At 51.2% G+C, this 26060-nt stretch overlaps 1 protein-coding gene across 6 annotated transcripts in view; it reads right to left on the bottom strand.

Annotated features, from left to right (window-relative positions):
* Nucleotides 1-279: 279 nt before the first annotated feature.
* Ttc39a (tetratricopeptide repeat domain 39A) overlaps nucleotides 280-26060 on the bottom strand; it is a 38777-nt gene continuing 12996 nt past the window's right edge. For 3 of the 6 annotated variants that reach the window (XM_059254698.1, XM_059254697.1, XM_059254701.1), the window contains 16 exons: nucleotides 23940-24071; nucleotides 23154-23230; nucleotides 22464-22531; nucleotides 19037-19101; nucleotides 15991-16090; nucleotides 15244-15309; nucleotides 12927-13035; nucleotides 12422-12489; nucleotides 12278-12337; nucleotides 11042-11203; nucleotides 6618-6709; nucleotides 4795-4915; nucleotides 2974-3085; nucleotides 2495-2609; nucleotides 1452-1568; nucleotides 280-974 (listed from right to left, as the gene is read on the bottom strand). In XM_059254698.1, the coding sequence (XP_059110681.1) occupies nucleotides 854-974; nucleotides 1452-1568; nucleotides 2495-2609; nucleotides 2974-3085; nucleotides 4795-4915; nucleotides 6618-6709; nucleotides 11042-11203; nucleotides 12278-12337; nucleotides 12422-12489; nucleotides 12927-13035; nucleotides 15244-15309; nucleotides 15991-16090; nucleotides 19037-19101; nucleotides 22464-22531; nucleotides 23154-23230; nucleotides 23940-24071 (1585 nt within the window). In that variant the 3' untranslated portion in view covers nucleotides 280-853. Of the gene's footprint in view, nucleotides 975-1451; nucleotides 1569-2494; nucleotides 2610-2973; nucleotides 3086-4794; nucleotides 4916-6617; nucleotides 6710-11041; nucleotides 11204-12277; nucleotides 12338-12421; nucleotides 12490-12926; nucleotides 13036-15243; nucleotides 15310-15990; nucleotides 16091-19036; nucleotides 19102-22463; nucleotides 22532-23153; nucleotides 23231-23939; nucleotides 24072-24925; nucleotides 25034-26060 lie in introns of those variants that run through there. The other 3 variants (XM_059254702.1, XM_059254700.1, XM_059254699.1) reach the window with 3 other exon arrangements.

Raw genomic sequence — 26060 nt, 5'->3', positions numbered from 1 at the left:
TTGGAAAGGGCTTGTTGTCTATGGAAAGATTCTGGTGTGTAGTTCTGAAGAAAAGCGGCACTACGTATGAAAAGGGGCCATGAATAAAGGGTTTTGTTTGGCCATTTCCTCATGAGAATCCCAAAGCTGCTTCCTCTATGACTTATGGAACCGGTTGGTTTGGTTGACTGTGTTCTGAGAGCAGGGTTTCTTATCTCATTCTGGTTTCAAACTCTCCAAGAGTAACGGAACTTCGGATTCTCCTGCCTTTAGAAGACAAAATTCCAAATTCATGAAAGCTCACTTTTAAATGCTAGCAACTTAATTTAGTTTATTTATTTTTTAGACAGTCTGGCTGCCCTGGAATTTGGTATATAGAACTTTGAAGCCAAAAGTTCAGATGCTAGGAACGCCCCTATTCTACCCTCAAAAACTAAGACATTGCTGAGATTGCAACAGCAGTTTGGCCTTGGCAATATGTAGAGAGATCTACTTCCACAATGTCTGGGTGAAAACAGATTTACAGCAATTACTTTTGGTTTGTTTGTTTTTAAACACCAACTATAATCCCATCAATGTATTTCTAAAGAAGTGTAAACTTTCATACATTCTCTTAAACATCACAGTGTAAAACAAGTACCCGTATGTGTGATAGGACTGGCAGAAGGCTCCACCTGCTCTGCCCTTGGCAAAGGCCTCGGCCACACTGGTAAAAACGCTGTCTTTGCTTCTGCACAGATATTCTTGTGCATCCCACAGGAGCACCAGGTGGACCCCAAGGAAGGCAGAGGGAGGGGGATCTTTTGAAATGTTTCCAGGAGCTCTGTCCAGCTAGCTGTGTGTTCGTCTTTCAGCCCAGAAGTGCTGCCAAAAGCTACAAGGACACTGATGAAACTGTGCATCTGCTGCCGTCCAGGGAAGATCTGGCCTGGAGTGTGGCTGCCTGGATTCGAAAATGTGTCCTTGACTCCATGGAGTAGTTCTTGTAGTTTTGCCTAAAGGGGAGCAAAGGATCAGACACAAGAGGCTTGGCTGTTGTGGGAAATATATCATACGTTTGAGCTATGTGAGACACCACCACCATTATCACGCTCATCCTTATACAGTCTGAAAAGTGAGTTTTTAGGACACCAAGGGACTCAAGACGAAGAGCTGAGCCCTAAGCAATGGAAGGCTTATTTCAAAGGCTGTACTCTCCCACCACTGCCTTCAGGCCCTCTTGTCGTCTTGGTCCTGTTGGGCCCTTGAGCTTGAAGTCAGGACACAGGTCTTTATACCAGCTTTGTAGCTGGCTTAGGGTGGGCCTTTGTCTCAAGAATTCCAGCTAAATTTGTAAGCTGAGGGGAAAGCTCGATTGTGTCAGGTTAGAGCTGCGTTCCCAGAACACTGCCCTTGCCAGAAGCCTCACTGTTGCCTGGGCACCTCAGTTCTGTGGGAGCACCATAGGAAATACAGAGTTGACCAAGCCTTACTTGGCAGAGTCAAGGAGTTTGATGGCCTCTTCGTTTCTGCCTTGCTCCATGAACAGCAGGGCCAACTCCAGCAGAGCATTTGGGATCAAGTAGTGGTCATATTTAATCTTCTTTTCACTGCAGAATAGAAGCAGACATGGTCCATCCTTGAGGTCCTCTTCACCGCTACTGGGAACTTCATATTCCTTGTCTTAGGAAAGCTGGATCCTCAGACTGTGTCCTGCATGGCCTTAGCTCACCTCCCTGTTTGAGTCCCAACCACTGCTTCTCCAGGTTGAATGGTCTGTTAAGCTGAGAAGCCTGTTCCCTATCTGGTACCCTCTGCCCCATGCTGCCCTGGAGACAGACTTAACAGTCTTCCATGCCATATCCTTTACTGACTCCCATCTGTGGGGTGGCTTAGTCCTGTGAAGACAAGGCCCTTAGTCTGGCCTTTCTTTATAGTTTTAGTCAGGTAGGACAGGTCCTCACTGTTGTCACCTGAAGCTGGTATGTGTCCTGTGTCCAGCCACACTCCACTTAAAACTTTCTCCTTTGCTTTTCTCTAGCTGCTAAACTTCCAAATTTATTTACTGAAACAAAGTCTCACTATGTCTTGGCCTCAAACTCTTAGAGATCCTCCTGCCTCTGCCTCCCAAGTGCTGGGATTAAAAGCATGTGCTGGGCTGGAGAGATGGCTCAGAGGTTAAGAACACTGGCTGCTCTTTCAGAGGTCTTGAGTTCAATTCCCAGCAACCACATGGCTACCAACCATCTATAATGACATCTGATGCCCTCTTCTGGCGTGCAGTCATACATACAGACAGAACACTGTATACATAATAAATGTTAAGAAAAAATAACCTTCCTGTAAAAAAAATAATAAAGGAACAGAGTTGATTATGTATGTATATGTGTAAAAAAAAATGTGCCATAAACATCAGCTCTATCCTTACACAGAGTAGACACCAGCACATGTATGGTGAATGAGTTGACTGGAGAGAGCCACTGTGGTGGGGGGGGGGGGGGAGCCAGGCCCAGTGGGAGCAGCCAGAAGCACTTACTTGGCAGAGATGCTCCTGAAATTCTCCTCTGCCTCCTGGATTCGGCCCAGGTATTTCAGACACAGACCTTTCAGCAGTTTAACCAAGCAGTCGTCGTCTGTGGAGTACTCATTCTCTGAGAAGAAGGGTGTGGGGGAAGAAGGGAGCCTTGCTCACTTCCGCATCAGTTACCCAGGGAGCCCCTCTGGAACCCAGGACACAGGTGAATCTGACACAATTCACCTCAGGGGACTCACATCTGAGAAGAAAGACAGATACTGAGATAATGGCTCCAGAGTGAATTAGGAGTGACTGGAGGAAGCTCAAGAGAAGGCCCTAGACAAGGAGACAAGGGACACTTGCTTAGAGGAGCTAACACTGGTCTTCTAAAAGACTGGTTACGGGGACAGCAGAATGAGAAAGGACATTTTTGGCAGAGGTACCTTCAACTCTAAAGACCTGACCTAGCCTGGCAGGTTCAAGAGCCTGAGGGTAATCACCTGGGCCCGTTGCCAGCATCTCTTCAGCCTTGGTGATGACCTCAAGCATCCCATCCGTGAGTTTTGGCTGCTTCCCAATCACAGCATAGCCGTTCCAGATGTACATCATTTCCTGAGAGTGGGAGTGAGGCAAGTCAGTCCTGGGTCTCTGCCTCAGCAGGGCCTCAGTTTTCCCATCTGTAAAACAGGCAGCTCAGTTCAAAAGGTCTGAGGCCTTTGGATCCCTGATCTTCCAGGTCTTCTCCCAGTCTGTGAAGCTGTAGGGCTGAGGGCATTATGGAGGCAGCCTTACCAGGGATTTGTTATTGAGAGTCATATTCCATGAGGATTTAGCGTGGCCCAACTGCCAATAGGTTTCAGCTGTTTTCCTGCTGCAGCACTATGAATGCTATTATACCCTCTTGAGGGGTGGGTCATGCCCACCACTGCCCTGCAAGCCCTCCCTGCTCCAGCTGGCAGGGCCTCCCTTACTGGAGGAAACTGTGAAGCACCTCAAGACAGCGGAGCCTAAGGCTGTCGCCTCCCCCTGACAGCAGTGGCCTCAAAATGGCAGCCTCTTCATTGGGAATTAGAAAACAGGAGTCCTGATTCCCTTTTTCCTCCTTGACTGATACTGAAAATGAAAATTTAATATTTGAGTTTCCTGTTAGCTTAGGGTCACATTTCCTAAATCATCAAGCCGGGTAGTGGATATGAATGCAGTCCATATAAAGCCATGAAAGGTTGTTACAGAGTCTTGTACAGTGCAGATTTAGATCAGTGTTCCTCAAGTTGCTCTGTGGTCTCAGAAACTTGCTGTAAAGGCTGTAGGAGAATCAGCAGTATATAGCCTGGTTTAGGCCTATCCCTCCAGTGTACTTGATCATGGATCACTTTCTACATAAGCAGCATTTGAATTGTGGGTATAGTCACATCTCCTTGCCTTCCCATAATACCTTCTTCCCCATTTGATAGTAATAATTTTATTGTACATTTTAAACCAAAATTCTTTTTGAGACAGGGTCTCATATATCCCAGGCTGGACTCAAAACTCACTATGCAGGTTGAGGACAACCCTTCTGCCTCCACCTTCCCAGTGCTGGGGTTACAAGTATGTGCTGCTGTACGCAGCGTGTAAAATACTTCAAAGCTTACAGAGGATACAAGCTCTAAACAGAACAAACGAAGTAAAAAAGGTCAGCTTAGGAAGTATGACGTAAGTCATCATGGGTTCTCACTCCTCTGCATGAACGGGCCAGATGCCCATGAAGATGTTGACTCCCCAGTAGAAGGACCCTAAGGTGACACACTCTTGAACGGCAGAGCCGGGACTACAAAGTACTCCAGCAAGCAAAGCAGGGCTCCTCTTCTGGACTCGGATTATCTGATGCCAGCTCCAACCATGCATGGACTTAGCCTATCAGTGGCCCTGCATTTAGGCTCTGGAGCCTCACAGCTGAGTTCAAATTTTGTGGGCTAGACAAGTTCGGTCATCTTTCTCCTGACCTGGTTTAGGCCTTACGCCCCCTGCCACGCAGGTTTTGTTCAGAGTCAAACATAATCTGAGCTGAGACCCCCACCCTCACCTCAGAAAAGGTTGATCTAATGAAGACAGCGTAAATAGTGATTAGAATCCTGTGACAACAGAACAGTCATTCTAGGAAGAAGACAGCCAGGGGGTCCCTCTGCTTGGGGCTGGGGTGTTGTCTAGTATCTAGGAGAGCTGTTCTTGCTGCCTTGAGGTAGCTGCAGCCTGCTGGACTGTCACCCCAGCCCAGGTGAATTGTGAAACCCTCTCCAGTCCACTCACCCAACTGCCCCAGAGGCTGTCTTCCTACTCACCAGAGCAGGGATTGGCAATGAGATGGGGTTGGGGGAGAGGTAGCGTCTGGACTTGCGGATGGCAAACTTCTCTGTGGGTAGAGACTTCCCGGCAATCTTGAGCTTCAAGCCTGGCACAGCCCTGAAAAAAATGGGGAAAACAGGGCTTTGGTTGGGTTCAGTGGCAGGGCTCCTGCCTAACATGTTCAGTCCCTATCAACAATGGGGCGGGAGAATACGGAGAATGGAGGAGGTTTCCAGTCTCAACTTGGCCTATCTGGGCCTCAGTTTCCACGCTGTATAATGAGAGAGCTTAACTCTAAAAAGCATTTCAAGGTGCGAGCCAGCCTGTGGTCATGGTCTCATTTCACAGTCCCTGCATGACCTGATTGCTTGCAAAGGCTCTAGTGCTGGCAGTGTGAGAATGTATTAGCTATCCCTCAGGCCTGCCACCTACTTATCTCCCCACAACGCCCAGGCCTTCCTGGGAGGGCCCACAAAAGTCTAATCCCAGTTTCACAGGCAAGACCAACACCCGGAGAAAGGGAGGGGCCTGCACAGACAGACAGCTCAAACCCTTAATTAACTCCAGCCTCCTGAGCTGTGGCCTCAGCTGTTTCAAGGATAGAATGAAATGCACACAGCTGGGCAGGCCTTGGCTGGAGCCTCACCCACTACCAGCTGCCTGGCCACTGGGTGTGGCTGGGATCTCAGATCCCAAGCCGTATGGGCTCAGGAAACAACTGGACGGGTGAGGCCACCCCAGGTTCCTTGCTGCTGACTTATTGCAGAACCTCTCTGGGTCTGTTTAATAATCTCAACAGCGTAGACTGCACCACCCCGCAAGCTTGCTGGGGGAGTTGTGTGAGCTGGGACCACGGAGCTCGCTGTAGCAGCAGGCACTCTGCACAGAAGTGCTCCGTCACAGCACTAACCAAGGTCTGTCATGGAGCCAGCCAGCCTCATGTTGACCCTGGAGGAAGGCTCCAGACTCCATCCTCTAACATTTTTGACTCTTCACAAAAGGCAGACGAGTGATCCAGAGAATAATGAAAACAGCAGCACTCTAGGGCAGTCCCGTAGGTTCCAAGTTCTACTCCAGGGTCTCCAAATACTACACTGCTTGCTCTTCCTATCTTACAGGAATTGTCCAAGGTGTCCCAGCTGGGGAAGGGATTTAGTTCTGTTGCTTTGAGTCATCGCCATGTGCCTTGCTTCTTTGTGGCTCTAGCTAACTCAGCTGATAGAGGTCTTCCTCTCTGGACCTCAGAGTCTGCTTTACGTGAAAAACGTTCCCCATAGGCTCAGGCATTTGAACACTTGGCTCCCAGTTTGTGGTGCTGTTTAGAGGAAGTGTGTGACTGGAGGCGGGCTTTGAGAGTTCATGGCCTCACCTTCCTTCCAGTTCCGCTCTCTGCTTCCTGCTTGCTGCACCATGCCTGGTGCTTGTTACCATGCCCACCCAACCCTTTACCAGCACCCCCTGCCATCACCCCCGCCATGATGCCATCCTCCGGGAACATAAGCCAAAATAAACTTTCTCCCATGAGTTTGCCTTGGTCGCGGCGCTTTGTCACGGCATTGGAAGTGACTAACACAGTGTCCTTCTCTGTCCTAGTGACCAGATGAAAGAGATGAGTGCTAGAAGATTCTGACAAAAGACATTCAAAGGATTCTAGCCAGCAGCGGCACTGGCAGGGACTGCCGGCCAGAGGGAAGTAAGGGCACAGGGCACTTAGGGCTGGGAGTGCCTCTCCTATCACTCCAGCTCAGGCAGCCAAGAACAGAACCTAACTGGTCTGTCCACACAAGACCTAGAGCAGGAGCACCATGGTGGGGCAGACCTGAATAACTCCACTTCGTCATCCCCGAATGGCTTGCAGTCTTCCTTCCCAAACATGCTGAGGTAGGCAGCCTTCATGTAGATGTAGGTGGCCTATGGGAGACAGCAACCGTGAGACAGGAGCAACCCTCCCTCCGCTCACAGCTCCGTGCCGTCACAAGTACCGTGTTCGGCCCTCACTGTGGTCTAGTAGAGAGATTTATGGTCACCAAGTCCCCAGGGGAGGTCACTGAAGCAACTGAGGAATTTTGAGCTGGGAGTTAGGTGCCTGCAAAGCAGCCTTCCTCTTCACCTTGACTCACTCCGTCAAGACAAAGACCCGAGCACCATGCAGGCCTGCTCAGACAAGGCAGAAGCAGGGTGAGCATGGAGGGGTGCTACTGGGAAGCAGTGACCCCAGGTGGCCCTTGAAGGATGAGGGGAAGATTCAGAGACTCGTGGGTACCCATCTGAGTGGAAATGGAGAAGTAGGACACACACGGGACACAGTAGGGACTATATGAAAGAGGTATACATCCGGAAGAGTGAACAGGACCCCGCAGGGCTCAGTGGTAGACCTACATCACTCACTTTTACACATTCACCTCAGTCCATCCTAAAGAAGACGTCTAAAAGGACCTTGCCTGCTAGATCCATAGGCCACCTGACAGGGAAAGTGGGGTGCACTGCTTGAGCTACAGTGACCTGCCCACATCAGCAAGTCCCACGAGGAAGGCACTGGGGTTAGGGTTAGAGGTGTTTGGCTCTGTGCTGCCCTCAAGTGGCCAAGTTTTGAAAAGCTCTCTCCCAGGGCTACGGCCAAGGAAAATACCTGCCAGTCGCCAAGACACAGGAGAAGGAAAGGGATCCTGGAATCTCCACCTGCATCATCCACACTGGAACACAGAGTGTCAAGGTGGCCTTTGCGTCAAACTGGGGACCAAGCTGGTCTTTGTGGGCGTGTAATGGAGTCTTCTCATGGAACCTTTAACATGATGTCACCCTGTGCCCTCTACCTCTCCCCTGTCCCTGGTGTTCCAGGGACGGTACCTCTTGTCTAGCTTTTTTCTTCTAGCTTAAATAGCTGAGAGAGCTTCTGAATGTAATAAAGAAATGGTAGTAGTACATATATACTAATTCTAAACCAGTTTCATAAGCAATGGAGAGAATCCACAACCTCCCCCCACCCCAGGAACATCTTTCTCACTGGAACACTGCCCTAAACACAATTTTCAGGGTTTTAAGCTAAGAATTTAAAGCTGACAGTAGGGCCTCTAATTAGCATGAAATAACCAGGTCAAAAACCTTGTGATGTCTGTTTAAAAAAAAATGGCTTTAAAAAGATTCGTCTTGCCGGGCAGTGGTGGTGCATGCCTTTAATCCCAGTACTTGGGAGGCAGAGGCAGGTGGATCTCTGTGAGTTCGAGGTCAACCTGGTCTACAGAGTGAGCTCCAGGACAGCCAGGGCTACATGGAGAAACCCTGTCTCAAAACAAACATACAAACAAAAGGTTTGTCTGACAAGTCAACCAGTTAACAAGTAAGTTAGGATCCAGGCATGGTGATACATGTCTGTGACCGCAGCAGTTGGGAAGGTGGGCAGGTAGTTATTGAGTTCATTCTTTGCTTCACTGCAAGTTTGAGGCCAGGCTGGGCTAAATGAAACCTTCTCTCTCTCTCTCTCTCTCTCTCTCTCTCTCTCTCTCTCTCTCTCTCTCTCTCTCTCTCTCCTCTCTTGTCCCCTCTCTCTCTCCTCCCTCCCCCCCTTTGTCTCTCTGCCCCACAGTTATAATATATCCCAAAGAACCTCTCAGACCTTCCACAACCTGCCCCAAACTCCTCCTTAGGATCATCTTCTCCATCCCTCCACAGCCTTTAGGGGCCTTTGCCTGTGGAGACACATTCTCTCTTAGGCTCTAAGAGCCTAAGACACCCCCACCCCACCCCAATAGACCTCTCTTACCCTCTCCATACAACCAGCAGTCAGGCTGGGGTTTACAGTGACTTGTGAACAGACAAGTCATCCAAGGACATCAGGGGAACCGCAATCACCTTTCTGATCTGAGTCCCTTCTCCCTCTAACTCCACAGATGTTTACCTCACTGGAGTAGGAAATGCAGGCTGTGCCAAGCAGACAGTGCCTGTCTGTAAGCCTCCAGCAAGTAGTCAGCAGAGGGCCACGCCTCCAGGACCCCCTCCCAACTCTCAGGCCACAAGCCCTCACCCAGTGAACACAGAACCTCTGGGTGGTGCCCTCACCCCCAGCCTTTGTTTCTTGCTCTGAGTTCGGTCTGTCCTCTCATTTTCTCCCTAAATCCTCCCCCTTGACTCTGCTCAAAGATCTTGCCTTCCTGAATCAGCCCTTTGTCCCCTTGGCTGGGTCTTCCGGGGCTGCCTCTGGGCTCCCAAGCTTTTCTGCCTTTATAGGACTGAGGAACGTCACCATCGAATTCCTACCATCTTGGCCCTAGGCTGCAAGCTCTGGGCAAACTCAGGGTCTCCACAGGGAGGACTTTCAATGATTCAGGCAGAGAAGGAGCTGAATATAGGAGCTGGCATATATGGCAATGTCCACAGACAAATAAATCCCTAGAGTTGGAAGCTGAAGGATGCTGTGGTGGTCCGGTGCTGGAGAACAGGAGGGATCAGCCCTGAAACTGAGGCCATTTTTCATAAGAAACCTACCTGAGGAAGTTAACTGCAGAGGAAGGAAATCTTACTACCCCAGAGTCACACAGTGAAGTGTTTCTCACAACAGACTTCCCCACGCCTAGGAAGTCTGGCCTGCCCACTGTACCTCACCGTAGCTGTGTGGTCACACCAGGTCTCCCTGTTCCCAGGTGGGCAGATCCTGCTGCCTGCCTCACTCCACAGGAAAGAGTCTGCAGTCATATTTAATTTGAAAAGGTTCCTTAAGGCTTTGTTCTTGTTGGGAATGGGGAACAATGAGGAACAGATGTGGCCCCAGAGCTAGGCCCTGAGGACGCACCTTCAACAGCAGGAGGCCTCCAGGCAAACCCAGCCTCCTCTGGAGGACTTGAGCAGTCAAGAGAACAGTCTCATGGGAATGACCTCAAATCCACTGTTTCCCAAACAATGGGGTTGCTCGCTTGTACCTTACTGGGTGGAAAATGAAGAAGGACAAAGCTAGAGACACAGTGATTACTCAGGGGACCTGCTCCCTCTGAGCTCCACCTGCCCCAGGATTTCTCTTCAGCTTGGTTCCCAGTAAAGAGCACGGAAGCCACAGCCGTGCGTAGGCAGAGTGAGAAGGAAATGAAATGCAGACAACAAGTAGATCTCATAATAAGTGTCAGGGCAGAGCTGTTCTAACAACTGCCTGGAGTTCTTCAAAGGTCATGGGAGGATGCCAGGATTGATTAGCAAGGTCTGCGGTGGACAAGGGATAAAGTCATGGGGTAGGTGTGCGATGTATCAGACTGGACACTGAAGACGCTTGCTTTAGAGTTCCCTACGACTCCCACTAATCCTAGCACAATGCGGCATGTCGGCACTGTTGGATGAGTCTGGCTGTCTGTGTTGGGCAGATACAGGCTTTGTTTGATTTGGCCTACAATGGCATATGTGCAATACTGCAATTTCCTCCCTCCGTTCTCTCTCAGGCGCACACCTCTTCCAGTCACCTCATTTTTCTTCTGAAAACACACCTCTCCCCGCTACTCTCATTCCGGGAAAAAAACCGTCCCGCCTGTTTCAGATGCTGACACAAGACGTGTGAGGCTTAACCGTGGACCTGGGCTGAAACTAAAGGGAAGATGTAATTTTGGGGCAGCCCCTGGCCACCTTGCCTGCCATGTGAAGAGAAGTTGTCTGCATAACACGGACGTCAGAGAAGAGACCTCAACTGCAGGTGGGCTGGCTAAGGCAGATGATACAGTTTGAATTCCTGGAGTCAGGTGATGCTAAGTAAGTTCAGTTATATGAGCCGATGAGCCTCGGGTGCTTTACATCTGTTTGATCCCAGTGACCACCAGACCCACTGGGGCTCTCTGATTAAAAATAAATACACCGTAAACATTCAGTGTCTTGGTTGTGCTGGGCACGTTCCGTGTGTCCGTGTGGCTGGAAGCTACCGTGCTATGAGACAGTACATGCTTAGACGTGTGAGACATGTCTCTATTCCTTGTCACCACACAGCTGTGCTGGCACGTTAGGGTTGAAGGGAGGTGGCTCAGTGACCAAGGGGATGCTCAGAACAGACGGACAAGGCCCTGGATTCAGTGCCCAGCACCAAATCAAGCTTCTCTGCTTGTCCCAGCTTTCAGCGCTTCCCAACCCCAGGCCCTAGTCAAACATCTGGTTCTCTTTAGATCCCAGGGGACACATCGGGGTTCAGTCAGAGCTTTGGCCCTCAGTTCAGGGGCTCCTTGGCCCACCTGGGTGAGCCCTGGCCACCCAAGGCCCTGACCCACAGTGTCAGCCCACCTTGGACCAGGAGTTCTCCTTGCTCAGCAGATCAGCGTAGAAGTAGGCCATCTTCCACTGGCCCTTGTAGGTGAAGCACCACATGAGCTCCCAGTAGCACATGTGGTGGAATTGCTTCCAGTGCTGCTGGGCCTCACAGCACTCCTCGAACCGCCGGATGGCCTGTGGGCAGCTGCAGATCAGCCTATGGAGGGCCCACCCAGCCCCACCACCCTCTGCACCCTTTAGCTCCACAGCAGGGAGGGCCTCCCCTGAGGCATGGTGGTCCACAACGGCACCAGTCATCTAGGAGAGCAGGGAATCTGGCTTCCTGTCCTGGCTCTAATCGGCTACAGGCCTGTGATGGTTTCTTTTTGATGCTAGAGAGTTTGTCACTAAATGAAAGCATGGAACAGAGCACACTGGTGTGTGTGTGTGTGTGTGTGTGTGTGTGTGTGTGTGTGTGTGTGTGTGTATTGGGGGCGGGGACAGGACAGGAAGAACAGGGTGTTAATACTGCAATGTTTGCATTGGTGTGTACATGTCAATGGACGTGGGTCCAGGCCAGGGGTCAACCTCAAGTACCCTTCCTCAGGAGCTGTCCCTCTTTGTTTTGAGACACGGTTTCTCACTGGAACCTGAGGCACCCCAGTTAGGTTAGGCTGGCTGGCTAGCAAATCTCAGGGACCTACCCTCCCCACCCCCCAGGACTGGGATTCTAAGCATGTGCCACCATGTGCGACCTTTTCACATGGGTGCTAGGGACTAAACTCGGGTTGTCTCCTCGTGTGCCATCTACCCAGCCCCAGAGGGTGTTAGTATTACACTGATATAATGTCTGCACCTCAGAGAAAACACCAAAGATTCTAGCAGTTTCCATGGTTACCCACACCTGGGGATTTACCCTGGTAAGACTGGCTGGAGACGTCCAGGACTCTACAATGTAGTCCTCCACATCGGCATAGTGCTCCGGACCTGGCCCTGACTGTGACCTGCCCTGTCTGGCCCTTTCCATGGTTCTTTCCCCTCCTAGCTCACTCCCCCCAACACCCTATTCACCACATCCAGCCTAGTCACCATGCCCTGGACAGCAGCTTTTCCTGACCAGGAATGCCTGTCTCTATCAAAAGCCTACAGCCTCCCTCCTCCCAGACCACCCCTGTCAGGAGTGCCTCTCGCACCATGGGCTCACCCTACCCCCAAGGATGCTTGTATGTGTCTGGCTGGGACATCCCAAGAGACCCCCACATCACTCACAGCGTCAATATTTCCTTTGATAGCTTCAATCCGCCCAGCAAAGAACAGGAAGATGGCACCCTGCAATGACACCCGTGAGGATCTGTGTGTGTCCACTGGGTACAGGTGGGATGGGGTGGGGTGGCCAGCGGAGGTCTCTCTCACCTTGGGGTATCGGTTCAGGTAGGGCTTCAGCAGCTTCTCTGCCTCCTCGATGTTGACATTCCCAGTACCTGCAGGTGGCAAGGAGATGCATTGCTCAGGTTACCGTTGCTGGGGTCTGTCTTCCTCCTAGAAACCTGCCAAGGCTTTCTTGGGGCCTCTGTCTTTCCCTCTGTGAAATGGCACGATTCTCCCTATCTCTAGAGTGACAGGAGGCGTGAACAAGTTAGTGTGGATACTGTCCCGGCACATCACAGGCTCAACAACCTGGAGGCCATTTCTGAGTCTGCATCTACAACAAGGGACAGCATCTTCACACCTTCCACAAGGTGGCGCAATCACCCCCATTTCACAGAGGGAACCTGCACAGAGAGTAAGTGGAGCTTCAACAGGCCAGGTGCAGCAGGCCCACTGACCGGGCTCTGCCCCAGTCCTGGGCGCCTGAGCAGGGTCAGCCTCTCACCCAGGAGCCCGCCACCCCGGCACCCCGGCACCCCGGGCCTCCTACCGAGCACGAAGGTGAGGAAGGTGTGGTAACACAGCAGCAGCATGACACACAGCACTGCGCGGAAGCTGTGCCCTGTTGCGCCCTCCTCCAGCTGCAGCAGCCCGTAGTCCTGGGGGGACAAGATCATAGGATGGGGTTCCCAGAGAATCGCGGGAGCCAGGTGGGCAGGTATGAGACAGACTGTTCTCCGGAGCCGGGAGCGGTGGTGCCAGGATTGTGATCCCGAGCCGAGGGCTGCCCTCCCCTCGTCTTTCATCTGCGACGACCCCTGACCCTGTCTGTCACGGGCATGGCAGGCAAGCTGCCCGGTCTGCTTAGGAGGAGGAATGAAGCCAGGAAAATGACCCTAACTACAAGTCGGTGCTGGGAAGCCTGGGGCCCAGAAAAGCTTCCTGGGGGAGAATGTTCCAGACCCTCACTGGGACCAGACCCAACCTGTGTGTGTAGTCTCTGCCCTCCATCTACCTTCCTCAGTATTCATGCCCTTTCTCAAATACAGGCCTGGCCTGCTCAAACCCTCCTCCACAGCTGCCCTGGTGTGGGACAGGCTCCACCCAAGCTGCAGCTGCCAGTTAGGGTGGACCTTCCCACCTCAGCCTTCCTGAGACCACCTACCCAACTGCCTGCTCTAGGGAGCAGCCCACCAGCCCCTGGAGCCTTCAGCTGTGAACCACAGACGGGATTTCCCAGGACCAAGGATGGGCCTTAGGGGGCACTGAGCCTTGTGGCCTGTTTCCCGCCTTTGTGCTCTGTCCTTTTGATGGTGCCCGGGGAAGCCCCAGATCTGGGTTCACATAGAGCTCAGCTCTCACCCATAAAGAGAAGCCACACAGGCTGAGCGTGGCCAACCTTACATCTATTTCTGAAGACTGTTATGCAGCACTGTTTGGGTTTGTTTGTTGAGACAGGGTCTCACCACATATCTCTAACTGCCCTAAAACCCACTATATAGACCAGGCTGCTGGCCTCAAACTCAGAGATCCTCCTGCCTCTGCTTCTGCATCCTGAGTGTTGTGCACCATCATGCCTGGCTCTGTATGGCACTCCTAACGCTTTTTTTCATAATTAAATAAGATGGGTTTTGCCGGACAGTGGTGGTACACGCTTTTAATCCCAGCACTCAGGAGGCTAAGGCAGGTGGATCTCTGTGAGTTCAAGACCAGCCTGGTCTACAGAAAGAGTTCCAGGACAGCCAGAGCTATTACAAAGAGAAACCCTGTCTCAAAAAAACAAAAAAAGCAAAGATGGATTTTGTATAATAACATTTCCTTTTAAAATGACATCATTGGGTTGGAGAGATGGCTCAGAGGTTAAGAGCAATGGTTGCTCTTCCCAATGTCCTGAGTTCAATTCCCAGCAACCACATAGTGGCTCACAACCATCTATAATGAGATCTGGTGCCCTCTTCTGGTGTGCAGGCATACATGCAGGCAGAACACTATATATATATATATATATATATATATATATATATATATATATATATATATATATATAGTATGTTATATATTATATATAATATATTACATATTATATATAATCTTTAAAAAACAAAAAGAAATGATGTCATTTTGGGACAAATAACAGGTAAACCAAAAAGCAGTAATTCACATACATATAGGATATCAGGAAGGGCCAGAGAGAACACATACACCAGCATCTTCAGGACAATATGGAGCCTCTTATTTTTACAGAGAGGAGGCTCATGGGAAAAAGGGAATTGCCTAGGGTCACAAGGAGGAGAGGAGGAGGCTGGGGACAACTGTTACTTCCTGGACAGTGTTCCTTCCACCACACTGGCGACCTCCTCAAGGGGGCCTCCTGGATCTGCTTCCTCCAACCCCTGCCTGTGTGCCAGGTCTTGGCCTCAGTGAGTCCCCTGGTTCCTCTCAGGGTTTGATGCACAGGGCTCCCTGCACACTCACAGATGAAGTAGGAGCACCAAAAGCTGACCTTGGGCAAAGGGACTAGCTCAAGGCCTTGAAGTGAGCAGGTGACCAATGGGGAAAGACTGGGATCCTGACGCATGTCATGGAAAGACAGTGTGGCCTCTGGTCCCTATGGGGCTGCACTCACATCTACCCTTATCACACAGTCCTCTACCCTGCAAGACAACAGACAGGGAGAGATCTGTGCCTTCACAAACCCGGAGGGAAGGCTGGGCCTCAGAGAGGTCTAGACTCTCCCCAGGGCCACACACAGAGAGGGATCTAAGCCGGATTGGCACCAGACCCCATGGTCCCTCAGCCCCACTCTGTCTGGCCCAGCTCCAGCCCCGGACTGGGCAGATGGTGGGTACCCAAAGTTTGGCAGTTACCTTATTTCCTGAAAACCCAACAAACTCCAGCAGCCTCAGGATCCTAGTGGGAAGCATGGACAGCGTCTGCGGGGTCAGAGGCAGTGGGTGTGTGGAGGGCATCCTAGGGAAAGTCAGAGGACCCCACCCACAGCTTGCCCTTCACCCACCTCTTCCAGACCCATGCCAGACTTTACACCATCTCCCAGGACCAGCCCCTTCCCTCACAGACAGGCTCAGCATTTCTATGTTGCTCCAACCCAGCCCACGCTGCTCCTTCTGCCTGGCACGCCCTTCCCGGCCTGAACTCTTGATGGATCTAAGAGTCAACGCAATGCTTATCTCCCTCCCCCGGGAACTCTCTCCAGTGGCCCTGAAGAGAACTTGGATCCCTGTCCCCTGTGGGTTACGGCCGCTTTCAGGTCTTTCCTTTCCCCTGGGAAGTGCTTTGACAGGCAGCAATCTGGGCCAGAAGTGGTCTCAGTTTCTGGGGTTGTCAATGTCTATGGCTATTGTTACCTTCTCAGGGGTTCAAGCTACCAGGTAGGCACAAGATGCACATGTAGACTCTCTAAAGGTGGTCACCCTATGTGACACCCCAGCTTGAGCCCCTTAAGGCTGGTAATATTCAAGAATCATCTCTAGGTCCCATGCCTAGCACACAGCCAGGCACAGTGGCACACAGGGGTGACCTTGTGTGGGACAAGGACATGCAGGGGAGCTGCATCTGGGGCCCAGACACTGAAGTAAGGAGGGGCTCCTACTCACCAGGTTGAAGGCTCCTACACCAAGCTTCACGCCTCCTTCAAAGTGCCTATGGCTCTCTCCTCTGCAGTATTGGGAGGACTGGACGAGGGTATCCAGTTCCCTGTGGGAAGGGTGCTGCTTAGCCATATGCTGGAGCCAGGCTGGGATCCATCCCCTCCTCCCTGACAGGGTGGGCTCAGAACTCAACAGTGGTGGATTTAGAGTCTACAGACCCGGAGAGCTGGTGCTCCATGAATCTCCCTCTTGTCTACCACCACAGATGCATGTTCCTCACCCCGAAACGGCACCATATTGTCCCCAGTGGTACAATACCCTCCCCCGGCCTCATCTGCCCTCTTAGGCTGGATAATTCTTTACTGGGGGAAAGGAGAGGACCTGTTGCCAGTGTAGGATGTTGAAGACACCCCTGCCCTCCTCCCTCTAGGTGTGAGCAGGAGCCTCTCCTCAGTGGGACAACTAGGATGTCTCTGGAGCAGTGTTGTGGGGGGCGCAGTCACCCCAGATGAGAACCACTGGGCAGATACAAACACCTTGTCCCCCAGGACGTTTCCTTGGGGTTCACTTGGCTGGAATCCAACCCTCTTTCTCCTAGGTACCAATGGCACAGAGGCTTTCTAGGCAGCCATCATCCCCAGGCATCTCTGTACCAGGCACTAGAAGGCAGCAGGGGTCACAATAGCCTCACCCTGTCCCCACAGCTCTAGCCTTTAGGGGACAGTCTCCACCAATCTCTTGAAAGGAAAAGAACCCTGGAGCTGGACTTAGTCTGGGGATAAAGAGGGTTTTTCAGGCCGGCGGTGGTGGCGCACGCCTTTAATCCCAGCACTCGGGAGGCAGAGCCAGGCTGATCTCTGGGAGTTCAAGGCCAGCCTGGGCTACCAGGTGAGTTCCAGGAGAGGCGCAAAGCTACACAGAGAAACCCTGTCTCGAAAAACCAAAAAAAAAAAAAAAAAAAAGAGGGTTTTTCAGATGGTATTTAAGTGGAGAAGTGACATGTGAGCTAGAACCTGGAAGGAGATGTGTGAGCTAGAACCTGGAAGGAGATGTGTGAGCTAGAACCTGGGAGGAGACCTGGGAGCTAGAACCTGGGAGGTGACATGTGAGCTAGAACCTGGAAGGAGATGTGTGAGCTAGAACCTGGGAGGAGACCTGGGAGCTAGAACCTGGGAGGTGACATGTGAGCTAGAACCTGGGAGGAGATGTGTGAGCTAGAACCTGGGAGGAGACCTGGGAGCTAGAACCTGGGAGGTGACATGTGAGCTAGAACCTGGGAGGAGACCTGGGAGCTAGAACCTGGGAGGTGACATGTGAGCTAGAACCTGGGAGGAGATGTGTGAGCTAGAACCTGGGAGGAGACCTGGGAGCTAGAACCTGGGAGGTGACATGTGAGCTAGAACCTGGGAGGAGATGTGTGAGCTAGAACCTGGGAGGAGACCTGGGAGCTAGAACCTGGGAGGTGACATGTGAGCTAGAACCTGGGAGGAGACCTGGGAGCTAGAACCTGGGAGGTGACATGTGAGCTAGAATCTGGGAGGAGATGTGTGAGCTAGAACCTGGGAGGAGATGTGTGAGCTAGAACCTGGGAGGAGACCTGGGAGCTAGAACCTGGGAGGAGACCTGGGAGCTAGAACCTGGGAGGAGACCTGGGAGCTAGAACCTGGGAGGAGACCTGGGAGCTAGAACCTGGGAGGAGACCTGGGAGCTAGAACCTGGGAGGAGACCTGGGAGCTAGAACCTGGGAGGTGAACTGGAACTGGCCTGGTGACTGTTCTGACAGAGACAACATGTCCAAAAGCTGTGAGGCACAGATGAGTTTGGCATATCAGAGCTGAGGGCGGGACCTAAAGGTCTGCAGCAGAGTGATGTGGGTTGGAGGGGTAGCCTGACCAGGTGTGTGCTCTGCAGTCACCATTCTGGAAGCTGGCAAGGACACTGGAGGGACTGAAGCACCTGTCTAGTTGTCCCTGGACAATTCCAGCACAAGCCTTTTGGTGTCCTGTGCAGGGAACAGTCACCCTGGTGGGGGAGGTAAAGACAGCGAGAGTTCTCAAAGTGTAATGGGAAATAAGTTCTAATGTATAACTTAGGGGAGGGAGGGGGCTGGGTTTGTAGAAGCTTTATCTGATTTCAGACTTGTAGATAAGGGACAGTACTAGGTAAAAGTGCTCTGGGCTGTCCTCAGGCTTTTAACCATCAGCACACCTTGTCCCTGGCCCAGAGACTTTTGTCAGGGACCCAGCCCAGACATAGTGTGGAAATTATTTCAGCAGGAGGGGAACTATTAGGGGGTGTGGCTTTGTTGACAGAGTAGGTATGGCCTTGTTGGAGAAGTGTGGGGGAGTGGGCTTTAAGGTCTCATATACGCTCAAGCCACGCCCAATGTCTCAGACCACTTCCTGCTGCCTCCAGGTCAAAATGTAGGACCCTTATCTCTTTCTCCAGCACCATGTCTGCCTGCACCCCATCATATCACACCATGATGGATAACAGACTAAACCTCTGAAAATGTGAGTTATCCCAATTAAGTATTTCTCCTTTAGAAGAGTTGCCATGGTCATGGTATCTCTTCACAGCAATAGAAACTCTAAGACAGGGAGCATGCATCTATGTGTATGTGTGTGTGTGTGTGTGTGTGTGTGTGTGTGTGTGTGTGTGTGTGTGTGTGTGTCTGTGGACACACGTGCTATCCCTGCATGTTAAAAAGGTCAAGGAAGATTTTATAGGAAAAGTTGCATTTGGGCCTTTACAGTTCTGTAGTTCTGCTGCTGTTCCTTGAAGTCCTCTGTCTGTCTGCCTCCCTGCCCACCAGCCCAGGCTGTTTGTGTAGACTCTGGGCCATCTTCTTCCCCAACAGACAAGGCATTCAAGAAGCCAATCATACAAGTATAGCCAGAAAACCAGAGCATTGTTCCAGAAAATGGAGGTTTTGAAGGTGCAGAAATCTGTTTGAGCTCCCAGATTTTTAAACTTCGGGCCTCCCACAATGCAGTCTGAGAGGATGTGGGTAACACAGGCTTCCAGCCCCCTACAGGCTGGCCCCGCTTACTTGTACGTCTGGTAGCTGTTTCGAACTTTGATGCCGCCCTTGATGAAGCTCACCATGTTCTCATCCTGTGGTGGGGAGAGATGAAGAGAACTGGGTCCAAGGCGGGTAACTGTAGGCTGGAGGGTTACCCAAGGCTGTGGGCCTTGACAGCCCTCCACCTTGTGCCCAGATCTATGATAGATGAGGCGGGAGTGGTCAGAGGTCACCCAAAGCAGGCTGCCACAACCCCCCTTCTCAGACACACACACACACACACACACACACACACACACACACACACAGAGTCCAACAGTGTCTCCCTCTAGGTAGAAGACCCATGGGAGATGGAGAGGGTTGCTCATTTTTGGAATGTTAAAGATAATTACTGTAATATGTTATTTAAAGTCCCAGCAATCACCAGCCTGTCTGGTGCCCCAATCCTGGGTGTCCACTCAGAAAAAGAAAGGACATGGGCTGCAAAGCCTTGTCAGGAATGTCCACAGCATCAGTGTCCATGAAACCAAGAACCAAAAGCAACTGAGGCTCACCCATGGAAGCTAGGTAAACTGAGGCATGTTTACATAAAAGAATATTATCCAGCCACACAAGACAGGTGGAGAATCCCAGCCCTACACAACTGGAAGCCTTTGTGACACAGAACCGACCAAAGTTTAACAATATGCTGTTTAGACACAAATGGGGAACACAAATGTGGGGGTGATGAGGGAGGTAACGGCTTCCCCCCGGAAGGAGGCTGGGACAGTGTTGGGGTGGGGGGTGAGTCTTGCTGTGTAGGCTCTGGCCTCCAGCAGAATCAGGGTATGTATGCGATAATAATATATAATAAAAAGCAAATAAAATAAAATGCCATTCTTGTTTCAGCGAGTCCCAAACTGAGGATTAGGATTGGTCCAGCTCCAATCACCTGAGAGCCAAAAGATTTTAAAAACTAAGGACTCCTGCCTATGACATCTATGAACTACATCAATGACATGGCATGGCGTGATCATCCTAAGGGCACACTGGTGGCATGCATACCTTGGGGGTGACCAATGACCCTCTAATTGATTTAAGACCCCCTCAGGAAGAGGGAAACCGTGCCTATTAGTGGAAACGTAGCCAACCACTAGTGCCAGGGAAGTCATTTTCTAAACCAGCATCACCCCTAACAACAATCCATAGCATTTGTCCTTACACCCACAGATACGTGTAGTCTTCACCCCTCATCAAGGAGAGTCTTTGCAACAGGTGGAGACCATTACAAAAAAATCAAAACCAATCACAATGCAGAGTTGTGGCACCCAGTCCCAACGGATACATCTGTAAAACACTCCCACACCTAAGGCTCAGGGAGCATTACAAAGTGGGGTGAAGACTGTAAGAGTCCAAGGATCAGGGAGTTTGCTGGGAGCTTGTGTCTCCGGGGATGTCTGAGGCCACGCCCATAAGGTCTCACCAACGTGACTACCCAACAGTGAGCTGACCAAGGATGCCACTAATGGGCATGCCAAAGCATACAGGGAAAGGCCCATGAAGCTCAGCCCTACACAAAAATCTACAGGCAACTGAGAAAGGCTGGAAATGGGAGGGGCGGTCTTCTCCAGGGAAGAGCACCCCAATTGGTTGTCCAGTACCCAATTGTCAGCCCTGGAAACACAGATACAAGTAATATTATACAGACTAAACAAGTTATATTTAAGAATATATGTATTTACATATATATTGTATATACATACATATAAAAGAGGTCATGAGTTTGAAGGAGAGGGGTATCTGAGAGGGTTTAGAAGAAAGGGAAAGGGAAAATGTTTTAACTAAATTATAATTTTTTAAAAAGAGCTAGCCAGGCAGTGGTGGTACACACCTTTAATCCCAGCACTCGAGAGGCAGAAGCCAGTGGATCTCTGAGTTTGAGGCCAGCCTGGTCTACAGAGCAAGTTCCAGAACAGCCAAGGCTACACAGAGAAACCCTGTCTCAAAAAAGAAAAGTACATACAAGTAATAGTATATGGACTGATAAATGGCTCATTGGCTGTTCTTCCAGAGAGCCTAAGGTTCAATTCCCAGCATCCACTTGGTTCACAACTGTCTGTAACTTCACTTCCAGAGAATCCAAATGCCCTCTTCTGGCCTCTGAGGGCACCAGGCATGCATTTAGTACACAGACATGCATGCAGGCAAAACACCTACACACATAAAATACAATAATAATGTTTTTAAAAATTAAAAAGAGCTAAGGAAGCTAGGTAGTACATGCCTTCCATCACAGCACTTGGGAGGCAGAGGCAGCTGAATTGCTGTGAATTCAAGGTCTACATAGTGAGTTCCAGATCAGTTAGAGCTGCATAATGAGACTCTGTCTAAAAAACCAAAAAACAAGCTAAAGAAAACAAATAGCACCCAACACTACAATGCATTTACCCTTCTCCAACACACACACACACACACACACACACACACACACACACACACACACGCATGTGCTAGCCAAGGAGTTCTAGTAAAACTGTGCAGTGACAGTGTGCGTAATTCCCACTGTGGTAGGGAGACCCACCCATCTCTGACTTGGCCAGAACCAAATTCAAATCCCAGTTCACTATTTGCTAATGCTGCGACCTTAGGGAGAGGAGCAAACCCTCTGCTTTGCTGTCCTATGAGGGGTTAAGTAACAAGTGTGAACATATCAGACAGGACCTCGTGTTGTTGCGGGAGTTATGCACACACGGCATATCCAGCTGCCTCTGCCTCCCAAGTGCTGTGATATCCAGAGACTCGGGAGACAGCTCCCACAGCCAAGTACTTGCCACATAAGCCTAAGGACAGAATTTGATCCTGGAAGCCATGTACAAAGCCAGATGAGTGGAGCGCATCTGTAATCCCTCCCAGAGGACGGAGGCAGAGACAGGAGAATCATCTGGAAGCTTTGAGGCCAGCTAGCCTGGCAAACAGAGCTCAGGAGCAGAAATAACCAGGGCCTCTGCCTCAAAAACAAAGTAGAAGGAGAGATCCAATTTCCAAAAAGATCTCCTTTGACCTCCACACATCTATGGCATACCTTCCACCTTGCCATCACAGGCACACTCGTACACACACACACACACACACACACACACACACACACACACACGTGCGCGCGCACACATCACAGGCACATGCAAGATGGCAGATCTATAGAGCTGCAAAAGCCTGTTATATTATTTGCTGCAAGCGCTTGCTGCATAAATCAAGCAGAGCAGATCTGTGGCAATGCCTGTGTGCACGTGACTGGCACAGGAATGACAGAAAGGACTGAGAGACACCTACCCTCCTCATCCAGCTTGGCCAGGGTTGGGACTCTGAGCCTCAGGCTTTGCCACTTCTCAGGGGGCAAGTCATGCCTGGACTGACCCAGAAGTCTAAGGCTCTTTGCACAAGTGTGGGGTAGGCGGGGTGAGGGGAGCTTCCTCACCTGAAGAAAGGTCAGGGCCGCTCTCTGCAGCAGGCACTCTGCGTAACAGACCTCTGCGTGGATTTCCTCTGCAGGGACAAAAACAAAAACAAAGCCTAAGGTCCTAGGCAGGAGGCTCAGGTAAAGCCACATTCCCTCGGGGGCACATGAAGTCACAAGGGTGCTTTCTACACAGCCATGGGCCCGAGGAGCAAAGCCATGGTTTTCGGGCTTCCAGGTGCTTAGCTGATAATGCTGTTGGGTGGCTGGGCTTCTCCAAAGGCCCCAGGCCAGGGCCACCTGTGTCCCAGCATCAGGCCATAGCACAGCCCCCTTGGGGACACCAGAATGGATAACTCTTCTCTCCTCCCCTCCACCCTCCCTTCCCCTCCCCTCCACACTCCCCTCCTGTCCATTCTCCCCTCCTTCCCCTCTATGGGCCACCAGAGCCCACGCTTGAAAGGACACCTTGTTGACAACCACAACTATACGTTTTTCAATCTCACTGTGTAATTTTCTCTGGCTTAGAACTCTATTTAGATCTTGTATTCTATAACACAGATGTGTCCTAGCTTTGCCACCTGAGTGCTGGTTTTTAAACGTCTGGACCACAATGCCTAGCATAATAACATTTTAAAAGCACTTTTAATAAATTTTGAAGTGTCAAAAAAAAAAAAAAAAAAAAAAGAAAGGACACCTTGAACACCATACCTTCCGTGAACTGGTCCATGGTGGGACGGTGTACCAGGTTGCTCAAAGAGTCTGACATAGACAACTTCTTCCGGTACCTGGAGAAGGAAAGGGGCCCCTGATGGCTCCATGAGGCTAAAAGGGACCAGCCTGGGCCACACTTGTCTTTGTACACACACACCCTGTGCTATACTTTCAAATAGTTGAAAGTTTGTAGGCACCTCCCACAGGAGTCTCCAGACTCAGGTCCACAGCTCCCCCAGTCCAGAGCTGGCTTGCTGGAATCCTTCCTCCCTTCTCCACTGGGCTGAGGTTCAAACCCAGAGCACCCCATATGTTAAGCAAGTGCTCTGATAAGTGAGTCATAATCCTAACCCCTAGTCTAGGCCTAACGGTTTCCTGGATCATCAGGGCCCGGGCCAGAGTAGATGTGGGTGTATGCCCAGTGGCATTCACGGACCATGGACTAAACTCACTCAAGTACACACCAGGCCCTGCCACCGGGTCCCCAGGGCAACACCATGACTCGTCATCACACACACCTCTTTTAAAAATGAAGAAAGCTGAGAACTGAGAGGGGCCTGCCCAAGACAGAGTTAAAAAGTGGCAGAGACAGAATCCATTTTCTCCCCAGTGATCGGCTCAGACAAGGCTCCACAGCCCTGCTACAGGGACATCTCTCACACCGGAGGACCCAGGACCTCCTAGCCAGAAGCGGCAGCGCTTAGCGGGCACACCAGGCACTTGGTTAGGAAGGAGACAGAAGGGTGGGCCTCACGACCCTCTCCCTGTCCCCACGGCTCCCACCTCTGACACAGCAACTGTGCTTCCTTCATCATGTTGCCGGCAAGCAGGATGTCCTGGGGGTCGAAGGTCATCATGGCCTGCATCTCCAGGATGGTGGCGTACGTCAGCGAGTGGTACATGCTGTCCTTGGTTCTGTGGGACAAAGTGGGCATTGAGAGCACCAGACGTGGCTGGCTGGCTGCGGGAGACACGGTTTCAAAGTCTGACCCTTTCGTGGCATCTCAAACGGCCTCCACTCAAGGAGGACGGGGGAGAGCAATGTGGTAAGAACGCATTGCAGACGTCAGGTACGGCCAAAAGTTGAAAAACTAATTAAAAAACAAAAGATCTTGGTCCAGTTCCCAGCTCCTCTTCTTCCTGCGGAGTAACCACAAGTGACCTTCCTGGGGAGGGGACACAGTCCTGGTGCTGGCCTGAGGCTGTTCTTGCCCACACACGGTACCCGCCTCTTGCCTTCTGGCCCTCCTCTCTGGTCCTGCCTGTCCCCAGGACCATCTAGACCTGTTACTACTGCTTCCCCATCTCGCCTGACCTACAACACCCAGCAGAACCTCCCAGCACTCAAGACTGTAGCCCTGGAGCCAGCAAGATGGCTCAGCATGGAAAGGTGCTTGCCACCAAGCCTCACAACCTGAGCCCCCACACGTTCCTCTTCCAGGCCCTTGCCCAGGCTGCTCCTCCAGCTTGAGATGTCTTTCTGACTCAGTCACCACAGCCTTCAAGACCCCGATGACAAGGCACAGACCACACTCAGCCCACGAGCACAAGCTTAACTCTCCCTCTGCAGACTGTGGGTACCGCAGGACAGGGCTTGGTGTGACTCATCTCTGTGGTCTGATGTGACCGGGCGGAGCCAGGGCAGTCTCAGAAAGCCTTCACCTCCTGCCTCCCTGTGCAGCAGCCTGGAACTTGGCTATTACCCCAGCACCAGGGGGTGATGGTGCTGGATGGCTGGAGCTACTGAGTCTGGCAGGGGAACAGCTTGCCTGCCATGGGAGGAGCCTGCAGTTTGGTTCCCTTCCCCGAGCGCCTCGGTCAATTATTTACAGAACTCCTTACTACCAGGCCAAGGCTGGGAACGTCAGAGGAGAGGGATGGCTAAGGTTCATAAAGGGGTTTATTGTTAGATCACGTGACTTTAGCCACCTTCCTTTCCAGTCAAAGCAGAGCTTGTGGATGAGTTACTCTTCCTTCTGGGTGACTCTCTTCAGTTGGGCTTTGTTGTTGTTGTTGATGTTGTTTGTTTGTTTGTTTTTGAGGCAGGGTCCCAGACTTCCTTAAACAGGTCTCCCTCTACTTCCCACGTGCTGGGATTACAGGCATGCACCTCTATATGCCCTGCTATAGGTCAGGATTCTTGAGGACCAAAGGAACAAAAGGCGGTGGATTTCTCCCAGTCCTGCATGTTCCCAGATACCTTCCAATCTGTGCCATGAGGAGGAACAGGGGCCAGTGGAAAGGATCTGGCTGCCTGTTATGGGGGGGGGGGGTTGCTCAACCCGGATTTTAGAGTCCCCCAGACACAGGCTGGACTCCTGGCATTGCCGGTCACCTGCTGTGTGACTCTAGTAGGTGTCTTGGCTTCTCTGAATCTCAGGACTCCCCTCTGTAGAAAAACAAATACAGCTGGGCATGGTGGAGCACACCCTAAATCCCAGCACTCAGAATGCAGAGGCAAGTTCAAGACTAGCCTGGTCTATACGGCAAGTTCCAGCCAGCCAGCCAGCCACACACACACACACACACACACACACACACACACACACACAGAGAGAGAGAGAGAGAGAGAGAGAGAGAGAGAGAGAGAGAGAGAGAGAGAGAGAAGAGAAGGGAAGGAAGGAAGAAAGGAAGAGAGAGAGAGAGAGAAAGAAAGGAAGGAAGGAAGGAAAAGGGGAAAGGAAGAAAGAAAGAGAAAAATGAATACAATAATCTTTCTGTCCTGGAGCTTCCAGAGTGAATTTGTTCTTCCAGATCTCAGGTCACATCACCCCTGCTCAGTAAATGTGAGTCCCTCTGTCCCTCTGTCCTACCAGTGTCCAGAGTCACTTCCCCAAGGGCCTTCCCTAACAGGACCGATAGCATCCTCAGAACATTCCCCGCTTCCTGGCCTCTTCCCAGGGT

The sequence above is a fragment of the Peromyscus eremicus genome, chromosome 2 (genome assembly GCF_949786415.1).
Source record: "Peromyscus eremicus chromosome 2, PerEre_H2_v1, whole genome shotgun sequence".
In the NCBI taxonomy this organism is placed as follows: Eukaryota; Metazoa; Chordata; class Mammalia; order Rodentia; family Cricetidae; genus Peromyscus; species Peromyscus eremicus.
The sequence above is the reverse complement of the archived record's forward strand: the minus strand, read 5'-3'. Positions and strand labels throughout refer to the sequence as shown.